The sequence below is a fragment of the Ascaphus truei genome, chromosome 5 (genome assembly GCF_040206685.1).
Source record: "Ascaphus truei isolate aAscTru1 chromosome 5, aAscTru1.hap1, whole genome shotgun sequence".
Lineage (NCBI taxonomy): Eukaryota > Metazoa > Chordata > Amphibia > Anura > Ascaphidae > Ascaphus > Ascaphus truei.
The window spans coordinates 278,973,727-278,986,836 of NC_134487.1; the positions used below are offsets into that span (position 1 = coordinate 278,973,727).

The 13,110-nt window shown below is 43.3% G+C and overlaps 1 protein-coding gene across 8 annotated transcripts in view; it reads right to left on the minus strand.

The window, feature by feature from the left end:
- Positions 1-13,110, minus strand: part of ANKS1B (ankyrin repeat and sterile alpha motif domain containing 1B) — a 106,087-nt gene that overhangs the window by 36,982 nt on the left and 55,995 nt on the right. For 2 of the 8 annotated variants that reach the window (XM_075602218.1, XM_075602217.1), the window contains exons 8-9: positions 12,720-12,887; positions 551-9,595 (exon numbers count right to left, since the gene is read on the minus strand). In XM_075602218.1, coding sequence (XP_075458333.1) covers positions 9,488-9,595; positions 12,720-12,887 — 276 coding nt within the window. In that variant the 3' untranslated portion in view covers positions 551-9,487. Of the gene's footprint in view, positions 1-549; positions 9,596-12,719; positions 12,888-13,110 lie in introns of those variants that run through there. The other 6 variants (XM_075602221.1, XM_075602222.1, XM_075602219.1 and 3 more) reach the window with 5 other exon arrangements.

The following is a 13,110-nucleotide window of genomic DNA, read 5'->3' on the forward strand; positions in this document are numbered from 1 at the left end:
ATAGCAATGGTTATCAAGGGCCATATTTACTAAGACACCATACAACCCATTCACTTGAATTGTGTCTCGTGAGGCCGAAAAATGTGCCTTATAGTATAGCGCCGCTATGTAAATATAGGCCAAAATCCTTTGTATCAGTCGTACTTTACATATAACTATGCTTCATACAGTAAGGTTAGTAATAAATTCTGTGAGCTAATAATATAGATAAATCCTATTGTATAAATGTATCAACACAATTTGGGATAATGGATATGGAACTGACTGCCCCGAAACATTGTACCCTGAAAGTCTGCATCGTAACATAAAATAAAACTGGAAGAATATACAATGGAGGATTAATTGTACTTAGGATGCAGACAATTGTGATGAAGAAAAATTGATCATCTCATTTACCTACTCATTTTAATAATCCTTTCTGTACATACTTCCATAGTATTTGTACAATTAAAAAATATATATTAATATAATGTATCATCAATTCCATTGGGTGCCTAATAGGCTATAGTGAGCAGGAGGCAAACAATGAAACTCTGATAACCCGTTGGAAAACCTGATCTAAAAGTACAAGGATCTTGAAGATACACCAAAAAACAAAAGCCCTATAATTATTTGCTGCCCACCGTTGCTTAGCATGAGCTTGGAAACAGCATTCCCCACTCTCAATGTCCCAGGTTTACTCAATGGTCAGGAATGTTATGGCTGTGGAAAGCTTGACTTGGTATCTCTACCATATATGTAAAATATTTACGAAAGCCTGTCTCTGTGGGTGGATTGGTGGGGCAGTTAGTCCCCTTCCTCTTAAAGCCAAACTTAAGGTCCTCTGGAGCGTAAGGATCTTATACTTACCAAATAAATGTGGTCTCCCCTTCTCTTGTTTTTTTTAGTCGATACGGCTCTGTCTATTGACATTAATTTCATAACACATTCTCTTTTTATTTTTCCCTATTTTCTTTTTATTTCTGATATCTATTGTAAATGCTCTTCCCAGTTAACTGACCATGCTTTTTCCTTTGTTTTGTGTATAATTTTTTTTTAATAAAAATTGAGTCCCAAATAAATCCCTATAAAATTAATGCAGTATCTTTTCCATTCATTCTCAGAGAGGTTGGCCCCACGGTGAAACCTACCCTTGGGGCCTCTCTTTGGTTTATTCCTGTGTCAGAGCTGGTGTCTGACAATGTACAGCTAGTGAGTTAGGTAGGAAATACAAGAAGAAGAAAAAGACCTATAGCACAAAAGAAAAAAACATAGTGTGATCCGTGTAAAAATTCAGAAGAAGAAGTCTTCTTGGTAAAGGTGTGAAAAAGTGGATAAGAGGAATTGACTCCTGAATATCCCCTCCGCAACCCAAACTGTAACCTCAGATACGACTCAATGCGAATATGGAGAGGGAGAAAGAACAGCAAGCATAGCGTAATAAAATGTAATGAACCTCTTATAGGAATATGAGGTGTGCTTTACACTCACAATGTCCAAATAGTAAAAGCTCAATTTGGGTACAACAGACTCAGAGCAGATGATGACTTGATCTCCCCGCCATTGTATCCGATTCAGAGTCCTTTTGTGTGTCACGTGATCCCCTCTCATCTTGTGGTGTTTACGTCTGGTTGAAGCCTCTGTTCTGTGCTGTTGATCAACCTACGCGTTTTTCCTTGGGTTCGTTAAGAGTCAGCGGATGCGGAAGGAGTCTGAATCCCATGGACATGGGAGGTTAAAGACGTGGACCATTGGCTTGAATTAATGACCCCCTCAGAGGCCAACTCCCTTTCAGAATGGGAGTCGGTGGCAGAGTCTCAGCCGGGCTGTCAAACTTCAGCAGGAAAGGGGTGCTGCTGGCAGCCAAAAAATCGTAAGGGCCGGCACAGTGTTGAGTTTTTTGGGAATAGAGGTGGACTCAGTGGCAATGGAGCATAGGTTTTCTTTGGAGAAGCTGTAGGCATTGAAAGGGTTGCTGTCAAATTCTATTTATATTAAAAAGGCGTCTGGGCCGTTCCAATCCCTGTTCTGTCACTTTCTTTTGCTGCTTGCCTGTTGCAGACGGGTAGGCTCTTTTCACAGCAATTGGCAATAGCCACTTTTGTGTTGGAGCTTCCTCATCATTTTATCAGGATGACGGCAAGAGTCTGTAGGAATTTGGAGGTATGAGAAGATTTTCTTGGTTTATATAATAGGAGTATGTTGTGGAGGACCCTGGCTTTGGATAAGGAGCTTCATTTGTTTACTGATGTGGCTTGATCAGTGGGTTTTGAGGTGTATTTTCAAGGGTCCTGGAGTGCAGAGATGTGACTGGCGTGGTGGGCGAAGTCAGGTTTCACGAATATATTTTACTTTTCTGGAGTTGCTTCCTTTGGTGGTGGCGGATCAGCTGAGGGGGGATCAGTTAGCCAACAGGGTGGTCAGGTTTTGGATGGACAACATGGAGTGATTGAGGCTGTAAATGGCCTGGGTGCTAAGTCCCCCACAGTAGTGGCGCTGTTGAAGGTTTTTGTGTTGACAAAAAACACTTGTTTTCCGGCTGAGCATGTTACAGGGGTTGCAGTTGGTGGAGTACAGAAGGATGGCACCAGAGCTGGATCAGTGGAGTTAGCATTGCCCTGCGGAGCTGAGGGAGTTGAAAATTTACTGGTGATTGACCTTTTGTGGGCTTTTGTTGCAGAAGGGAATACATGGGTGTAGCACAGTTGCAAGGTGGGAGATAGGATAATGTAAAAGTAGCCTTGTCTTTTAAGGGACAGGGGTTTGACAGGAGGCTGTAGAGAGACAAATTGCTGGGGTGTCATTCTTTTTGAGGTTGCCGGGTTTGGAGGATGTTTCTAAAGCCTTCATGGTTTGGACAGTGGTGCTGGGATTAAGAAATCGCCAGCCTCACAGGATGGAAGGAGGCTGGTGGCACTGCATGTTCTGGAGGGTCTGCTGAGGAATATGGGACAGGTCTCTGTCACAAGTTTGAAGGGGACCTGTTAAGCTTGGCATTTGTATTGTTTTTTTGAGGGCACTGAGTGTGAGAGTTGGTCTGTGCTTCAAAAAAAGGGGGTGTGGTTTGCAGGTGGAAGATGTTGTTTTGGGAGCCAGGCAGGTCAGCTACCTGATTAGGCAATCCAAGACAGATCAACCAGGAAAGGGTCAATGGGTAAAGTTGCATGGTTCACAGAACAGGAACAGTGTTATCTGTCCGGTACAGTGAGCGGGGGGCTTTTTGTAGGTTAGCCTGCGGGGTAATGCCCATTTTTGGTTTATGTGAATGGGGGACTGGTATCCAGGTTACAGTTTTGGAAGGTGTTTCAGCTTTATCAGGAGCACGAGTTTGGGGAGAGGTTTGTGACGCATTCCTTTTGCATAGGGGTGGTGACTGAGGCGACCCGATCGGTGCTGGGTCATGAGGAGATTCAGCATTTGGGAGAGTGGGGTTTCCAATCGCTTCCAGAGGTATGTGCGGCTGTAAGGTTGGAGGGCACTTGTTAGTGTTTATATGTTATGTTTATTTTAGGTCAGCCAGCTGCGGACATTTGGATAGTGGGCAATTCATATGGGCACAGGCTTGTGAAATGGGCTAAGGTTCACCCTTACAGACAAAATATCTGGGTTTAAGTATGGACCGAGCTAAACTGGAATAAGAGGCATACAACAAAAGACAGAAATGTCCAATGCTACATCCAATGTGACAAAATACATACTGCAATACTTCAGTGCAGATATTCTCGTGAGTAAGGGTAATTTTGTTAAACCCTTTGGCCAAAGCATTATAAGCCTGCAGCCTCGTTACGGCATACCCAATTAGCAGGTCCTAACACTACCCGATAAAATTCGCTTTTATCTCTGCTGGAGGGAGAATGACCACAGTGGTTCTGTCTGAACAGGAACATGAAAATAACTGCTACTTGGAAAGTGGGGCGGGGGCGAGCTTAAACCCTGCAAGGGGGGGGGGCACTAACCTCCAATCAACTGATACCAGGTGAAAATCAAAATCAATAAACACGCAATAACCCAGCAAGCTGGGACTAAACGGGGTTCTTGAGCTTGCTGGGATAATGTGTGTTTATGGAATATGAGGCATGGTCTGGGCCAGTTGTTGCCAGAATTGATAATCTGTTGCTAAGGATAGGAAGCCTCAATGGGCAATTTTGGTTAATTTGGGGGGCAACAATATAGTTGCAGTTCAATCATTGGATTTAATTATTATTAGTATATTTTATTTGTAGAGCGCCAACATATAACGCAGCGTGGTACAGTGGGGGTACAGAGTGATATCAATTACATAAACAGAATGACATACAAATAAGGACAAACAAGCATGAACAGATACAGAAGGTAATAAGAGGCCTTGCTCATGAGAGTTTACAATCTAGAGGGAATAAGGGTCCATGTTGAAACAAAAGGTAAAGTGGCTTCTCAGGGTGTGTGGTCCAGAGGCACAGCTGATCCCTTTAGGGTTTGGGGGTGTGGATGTTAGGGGGTGTTAGATAGCATGGAGTTTGGTCCAGCCGCACAGCTGGTACCAATAGGGTTGGGGTGGGAGGGAAAGGGGGGGGGGTAGATGTTAGGGGTATGCCAGATAGGCTTCCTTAAAATGTGAGTTTTCAGGGAGTTTTTAAATGTCTAAGGGCTGGGGGAGAGTCTGATGGTGCATTGTAGCGAATTCCAGAGAGAGGAGGCAGCACGGGAGAAGTATTGTAAGGCTGGAGTGAGGTGAGGAAATGTAGCAAGAGGAGAGGGGGATGTCATGTGCAGAACGGAGAGGGCGTTTAGGGGTATATTTGGGGACGAAGGCTGAAATGTAAGGGGGAGCAGCATCGTTAAGTCATTAATAGGTTTTACATATAATGGTAAACGATATGGGAAGCCAGTGTAGACATTGTAGACATTTGTATAATGGAGTAGCAGAAGTGGAGCGGTGAGTGAGGTAGATGAGTCTTGCAGCTGCCTTTTGGATGGATTGGAGTTGGGACAGGTGGACAAGGGGAATGTCAACTAAGAGAATGTTGCAGTAGTCAAGGTGGGACCAGATAATAAAGCGAATTAGAATTTTAGTTCCGTCATGAGTGTGAAAAGGTCGTATCCTAGCAATATTTTGGAGGTGGAGATGGCAGGTCTTGGTGAGAGCTTGAATGTGAGCAATAAAGGGGAGGACAGAAGCAAAGCTGACCCCTAGGCCATGGGTTTGGTATGTTGGCGAGATTGTGGTATTACTGACAGTGAGGGAGTGTTTGGATGTAGGGGTGACAGTGGAAGGGGGATAGAATATTAGTTCAGTTTGTGACATGGGACAAGAGAGAGGAGAGGTCATGGGAGGAGATATAGATTTGGGTGCCATCAGCATAGAATAAAGAAAAAATCCAGTCCAAAGATTTGACTTAAACAAAGTGGGAGAAAAAGGAATGGGAAAAAAGATACATATTTAGTGTAGTATGTTGTTAAATATCCATATCTGAAAAGAGTAGGTATTGCCCTCACATTTGGTCATCAGCATAGAGATGATACTGCAATCCAAAATATTGTATTAGTTCCCCAAGAGAGAGGTTAAAAAGGTGAGTTATGGTAGGGCTTAGTGTGCCAGAGCAAATATGTGCGGGAATAGGATCAAGAGGGTAGGTTGTAGGGTGAGTTGATGAGAGGAGCGAAGAGACATATTCAGTCACAGGGGAAAATGAGCAGAGGGTGGATTTAGGTGTTTGAAGGGAGGTAGGTGTTGAATATGGAGTCTGACATGAAGAGATGTCTCAATCTTATCTGTGAAGTTGGTGGCCAGGTCTTGGGCCATGAAGGTGGAGGAGTGGTTGGGCAGGGAATGGAGTTAAAGGTGCCAAACAGGCATTGAAGGTTAGGGGACAGAGTTAGTATAAGAGAAAACAAGTAGGGTTGCTTGGCAAGGGAAAGGACAATGTTATAGGAGCGTAGGAATTGATAGTGGAGAAAATCGGCTAACGCGTGATTTCCTCCAGTAATGTTCAGCAGTGCGTGAGCACTTTTGGAGGTAGTGGGTTGAGCTTGTGTGCCATGGTTGTGGCTTAAGTTGTCGTGTGACAAGGATGATGTGTGGTGGAAGGAGCAGCATGTCTATTGCTGATGAAAGTGTACTGTTGTACTTTATAGAGAAGTTGCCCGGTCTGGGCAGGAAAGGATAGAGATAAGAGAGTGGAGAGGTAGAGATATAAAGATGTAGAAAATTGGAGGGGGTCTAGAGCATGTAAGTTTCTGTATGCGCATGTGGAAGTAGGTGTTGGCGAGGGTGCAGAGGGTACAGTGCGGTTACAAGTTAGGATTTGGTGATCAGAGAGTGAAGGGAGTGTTAAAGAAGTTAGAGAGTGAGCAGATGCGGGAGAAAAACAGGTCAAGGGTGTGTCCATTTTAGTGAGTAGGAGAGGTGGGCCATTGGGAGAGACCATAGGAGGTTAAGGAAAGAAATTGGAAATCTGAAGGGGCTTTGGGGTTGTCAATAGGTGTGTTAATGTCTCCAAGGATGTCAGTAGGTGTGTCAGAAGAGAGGACGCCAGGTGGCAAAGTTATCAAGAAACTGAAAGGTTAGCCAAGGGGGGCGATTAGATGATCAGCAAAACAAAGTGAAAGGGGAGAAAAGAGAAAGTGTGAACTTCAAAGAATGAGAAAGGGAGGTAAAGGGGGGTATGATATGGTATGATATGAAATGTGCAGCGTGGTGAATGTAGGCTATCCTCTCCACCACCCTGTCTGTTCCCAGGTCTGGGGGTGTAAGGGAAAACCCACCATAGGAGAGAGCAGCATGGGAGACGGTGTCTGAGGGCGTGAGCCAGCTTTCTGTAACTGCTAGGAGATTGAGAGTCGGAAATTAATAAATCATGGATTGCTGTGAGTTTATAGCAAACTGATTGTGTGTTCCAAAGGGCACAGGAAAAGGGAAAAAAGAGGCCAAATAAGGACGAGGTTGCAGTGAGTGGTCAAAGGGAGACTTTGGGGTAGCTTGTAGGACGTGAAGGGATTGGTATGTGGATATGGCCGGGATTAGGGCATATGTCACACAGAGTAACAGTAACAATAAGGAGAGCAAGAGAGTAGGAGAGGGACTTGCTGTATTTTTAGTTAGAGTGATGGGGATATGATGTGAGAAGCAGATGGAGTTGATGGGTGGAAAATGAGGGAGATATCAATAGAGAATGCTAAATAATGAAGGCTTAGGAGAGAAAGTGTGGGAGCTGGGTACAGAGGCAAAAGTACAAGTGAGAGAGCGAAGGTAAATAAGGGAGGGCAAAGTAACAGTAGTCCAAAGCTGAGAGGGGGCCGAAGTCATTACCTAACATGAAGCTGAAGTGTTTCCAGCTCGGGGTGTTGGCAGGTGCAGTGTGGAAAAAATAGCGACAACCATTTGTCCGCCGCCTTTGGGGTGACCCAGATGTAGACTGAAGATGTTGTGAATGAATTCAGCTATGCTATACTAGTCATGGTCTAGAGCAATAAAAATTGCAGAGGGCGGGGGAGATGAGCACAGCAAGAAATCCCACGTTACCATGCTGTTTCTGTGCAGAGGGAGCAGCTTTTGGGGAACCCTTTCAGACATCTGCCAGTGGGGTGACCCAGATGTATGCTGAAGAGGCTCTGAATGAATTTAATCCATTCTATTCTGAGTAGGGTCTATTCTAGGCTTAGCAGGGTCTAGCACCGTTGCAGGTCCATTTTAAAGGGTTATGGTTAGTTTAGTCTGAAATTGTTTTCAGAAAAGTATAGCGAGATGTTTGGGACATAAAGAAATTGAGCAGAGCAGGAGGAAAATGAATAAAGTAATTGCAACGTTTGTTCGGCAATTGGTTGGTCGAGTGGTTGGCCACTCATACTTGGAGTCTTGCTATGTGGGCCCGTATCGGTTGGATGGGGATCATCTGTCGTTGATGGACCAGGACTTTTTTAATGTGACGTTGTGAAATGCAGTGGAAAAGTTGATTACGGAACTGGAGGCACCTGGCAGCAATGTTGCTGCATTTGGGGGCACTGCACCCTGTCAGAGTGAAGTGGTGTTACAAGATCGGCCTATTATAGCCAGTTGGGAAGGGGGAGCAGTATCCACAGGGCGGTGAGTACAAGGAGCTCCCTTAACTGGGTTAGTTAAGGTATCAGGAGCTAGTGCTGGGCGGTGCCTGGCGGGGTCGAGGCAACTACGGTGGTGTACCCATGGTCAAGTAACAGCTTGGGTACTCTGTTAGGGTATAGTTGGTTGTGCAATGTTATATGTACAATTATGTGGCTGTTTTACCTCCAGCTCTGTGTCATGTGATTTTTTAGAACCTGTGGGAGGACGTGAGTTGGAATGTTGGGGAGAAGAAAGATGCAGGAAGCTCGAAGGTTACAAGGTCATGGTTATTTAACATTTGTGTAGAAGCTAAAAATATACTGACTGCAAACATTTTTCTATTCAACCAGCAGAGTATTTTATAACAGAAATACTGTACCTTTAAAGTAACTATTTCCAATTAGTTTCAATACAATACTAAATGAGAAAGGTTTTTTTTTCTACTGTTATTTCGCATGTACAGTACTTGGCCAAAGTCCAATTTTAACTTATATGCCCAATAAAATGATTAAAGATAAAACTTGTTTTTATTAAATGTCCATTATAAATATGATTTGGATAAAATGAAAGGCCATTTTTAGACATATACTATTTACATGGGAACAGACCTTTAATTTTATTCAACAGTTCTATGTATATATAATGTAATGAGATGTATCTATGTAATGAGATTTATACATAGAGTAGGCTTGATAAATAACTTTCTCAGAAACAAATGATCACCACTACTATTGCTGATATATATTAAAAAGATTAGTTAGCCAATAAATATAATGTATGAAATCAAGGCTGGTTTTTTTGTCATGTTACTGCCAATAATATCTTAATCTGTATGAACACAGTAACAATTTATTTTTTTACATTTTTGTAACAAGGCTTCAACTTCATTAGCCTATAAAATATTATACAAAGTACTCTTTACATTGAAGCAAACCCAGTTCTGTCAGAAATGTTGAATACTGTTTCTGTAATTAAACATCACATATAATAAGTAGATAGAAAGATGCACATGTGCATATAAATGAATTAACTTCTTGGCAGTTTCAAAAGTTCCGTTTTCTTGTTGTTGCAATATATTATCACACTTCCTTGTTCCGTATGAGTCCAAATGCCGATTTCTAGGCTTATTTTACCATTTGACTGCCACAGATCGGATGTATAATTCTTGTGAAGGACTAAATTACATGGAGACTTTTTTTTAATATATATATAATCCAGAGGCTGAACAAAAGAAAGCGCTGTAAATCATCTCAAAATATAGGATTCCTCTTCCTGGCAGCACTTTGTCTCTTTGTTATTGTTTCCAAACAACGTTAACTCCTTGACGTTGTGCCGTCTGCTCCAGCAGCACCCTCTTCTTTACTCTAGCACAGATTGGCGTGTGATGGGTGCCATTTCTTCGGAGAGCACCCAAAAGGCACACCAAGAAGGAGAGGGCCCGCGCCGCTATTAGAAGATTGTCGTTTCGTACTTGGTGCTAATTCCCCTCTTTGTTTCCTGCCCGGGTTCTACAATCCAAGGCAAATTGGCGAGAGTCTTTTGGTCAGCTTGATCTATCTGTTTAAAATAAGAATATAGGTGTATGAAATAAAGCGACACATGTCCGTTCATTACAAAGTGCGCCTGGAGCTTTAAAATAGCAAAATTTTCCCCCCAGCCTGGTTCCAAAAAAAAAAAAAAGAACAGCATGACAGGCAGAATAACAATACCGAGAAAGTAGAGCACATTAGCGATGGTTGCGCCATCCAGTCTGACGCAGGCGAGGAGGTTGCTAATGACTATATTATCCCCCCAGCCATGCTGCGGAAATGAGTGCAGTTAGCAGCTGGACAGGTGGTTATCATGTAAAAAAAAAAAGAGGTTGTTCGGTTCCAAGAGATCGTCAAATTCAGGAAATGTTTTAAAAATAAATGATAATAATATAATGCAAAGAAAAAAAACAGCGGCGCCGTTTGTTGCTATAAAAGGAGCAGTCCGCGCCAGTTGCTGTTTTTTTTCTCCCATATTTACGTTGAAAAATCTCCTTCTGCCCTTTTCAAGCAGTGTTTTTATGTCTACAATGCAATGCTTTGTTCGGGAGATATGAAGCGTTCAAATGTTAAGTGTTCGGGAGGTCAAAATGGATGTCTCCCCGGAGCCCAGTGCAGGCTGAGGTTACCATGGAAACCTCAGACACTAGAGCAGGGGTAGCCAACTCCAGAACTCAAAACCTACCAACACAGGTGGCCCAATCAGTGTCTCAGTCGAAGAAGCTGAAGCAGGGACTGATTGAGACCCGGTGCTGAAGCTAGGAATTATTGAGCCACCTGTGCTGAATCTGGGACTGATTGAGCCACCTGTGCTGAAGCAGGGATATCCTGAAAACCTGACCTGTTGGGGGGTGGGAGGGGGGAGGCTTGAGCACTGGAGTTGGCCACCTCTGCTCTAGAGATGAAGAAAGCATATTTTGGTTGTAATTCCAGTTTCAGCTGTTCTTGTAACATTGGGTCCCGTTTCTACAGAGATACATTGTAATCTCTTTCGGCCAGGGGAGTGGACCCATTGTATCTGCTACATTCTATATACATTGTCAGAGCCACAGAATGCGAGAAACAAATATTATTATACCTAGGTACTAAAGGAGAGGGGAATACATGCCAGTGCTGACCCCTGCTGAATCATATTTCACATTATTCAAATATTGTTAGCCCGTTAAAAAAGGTATCACAGAGGCGTTGATACATTCCTTTCTATATATATTACATTTAAAAAAAAAAAACATTTCTTAATAAAGAACTTTCATAAATGAAGCTCAAGAATGTACTTAGATTGTAAGCTCTTCGGGGCAGGGACTTCTTTTCCTAATGTTTACATCCATGTCTGAAGCGTTTATTCCCATTGTTTGTTATATTATTATGTCCCGTGTATTACTGCTGTGAGGCGCTATGTACATGGATGGCGCTGTACAAATAAAGATTTACATACATAATGATTTTTTTCATGACTCCACTGGCAGATGATATTATTAGCTATCCAGTGTTAATCTGTGGATGGCAGTGTAACAAAGGATTTCACAGACCTTACGCTAAGGCAGAGGTTCCCAACCCCAGCCCTCAAGGACCACTAACAGTCCAGGTGTTACAGATACCCCTGCTTGAGCGCAGGTGGTTCAGTTACAAGGATTGGGCCACCTGTGCTAATGAGAGGACACCCTTAAAACCTCCTTGAGAACTGGAGTTGGGAACCTCTGCACTACGGCACCTTCCTCCAATGGCAACACTGCCAATCAACCGTATCAAACCGAAAAAGCTACATTCTAAGGCCGCGCTTATAGTCCCGGCGATGGCGACGTGGCGTCAAAACAAATGTATTGAAGCCGTCGCGTGCGCTTATAGATGGAGCGACGGCTTGGTCCCGATGGCTGGAAGTCACTTCAGTTTGATTTTTTCCGCGACTGCAGGGTGACATCAGCGTCGCGTCGCCGGGACTATAAGCGTGGCCTGAGAAGAAACTTTCTTGCATAAAGTTGCAGAGCAATGTGTCTGAGGCCGCGTCCATAGTGCGAGCGACGGCGCGCGAACAAAAAAATGCAGCAGCTCTGTGGCAGCGGCCAAGCGCACACAATTTCGAGTGGATGCGCGGCACAATTTTGAGCCGACAAACTTTTTTTTTTTTTTTCGCGGGTCACGTGAGCGGTTCAGCCAATGAGGGTGAACCAGCCTGGTGACGCGTCCGCCACGCCTCCCCGTCGCGAGCGATTGGAAGTCCACAGATCGCTCAGGCAGCAGGCGCGCGCGACGCCATGCGCTCGCCGACTATATCCGAGGCCTTAGGTCTTCATCCTCGCAGTGCACTTTTATACATACACATTTCTTTTTACACGTGCTGTTGAATTTCTTCTATTTCTTGCTCGGAAATGATTGGGTGTGCCAGCAGTCTCTTAGCAAGATCTGATCCAAAAAGGGAACCCCAAGGAGCAAAGAATGGTATACCTGGCAGAATCGCTCTTCCATTCTAGCTTTCCTCTAACACTGTGATTACACTTGGCGTGATACGCAAAATAGAGGACCATGTCTACCATCTACAACTGAGTCTACAATTACGGCCCATATCAAAGACATGCACAGCACTCTCTACTTATCAGTCTTTCTGCTGCAAAACAGGTACAATTATAATGCTATTTTTGCACCAGTAATGGCATCAGGTGGACTTTGATAAATGACCTTTCTGTTTTAGGGTAGAAATGAGACAAGAAAAACAAACCTCTCCTACGTTCCATTTCAATATCTCTTGTGTTCTTTTCGAGTGCAACATACTGTATGATCGCAGAGTGAAATCGACATTGAAACCTGTTTCTGCGACATGGTATTTGTATGGTGCAAATATGATAAAGCAAACAAGTATGTAAAATATATCTGTACTATTTGATTAACAAAAACATTTGCAGAAAGTCTTCAGAAGCTCAGACCGAACCAATAATCTCGTCCTGAAGGAGGGCGGACCTTCAGTCACACAAACGTAAATATATATATATTTTTAAAAAGACCCCCCCCCCCAAAAAAAAATCTCGTCCAGAAGAAGGGTGGACCTTCAGTCACTCAAACATAAATATATATTTTTAAAAAGCCCCCCCAAAAAGTAAAATGGTCTCTTTGTCTGTAATTATCTCGCGTGTGTTTCAGTTTATCATTTGGATACTCACTGTTGACTTTCTAATGCTAACGCGGGGTTTTGGGATGGGCTTGGCGGGCTTGCTGTCAAAACTTTCTGGAAGGGTAGACGAGTGTCCTCCTTTTCTTGCTTGTAGCGCTAGTTGGTACGCAACCTCAAATGCCTGGCCTAGGGTTAAAATGATCTCATATGCTAAATTCTGAAGAGAAAAAAGAAACGAACATATTATAGCATAAATGTGCCATTCAAAGAGGTTACCACGGAAATGTACAGTAAAGGATATTTCCTGGCAGTTAGTATTTCATCTGGGTTTTTTTTTTTATGGAGAAATACAATGTGTGTGTGTGTGTGTATGTGTGTATAGAGGGATGTAGTGTGTGTGTGTAGGGTAGAGGGGCTGTTTTGTTGTGTGTTTGAGGGGG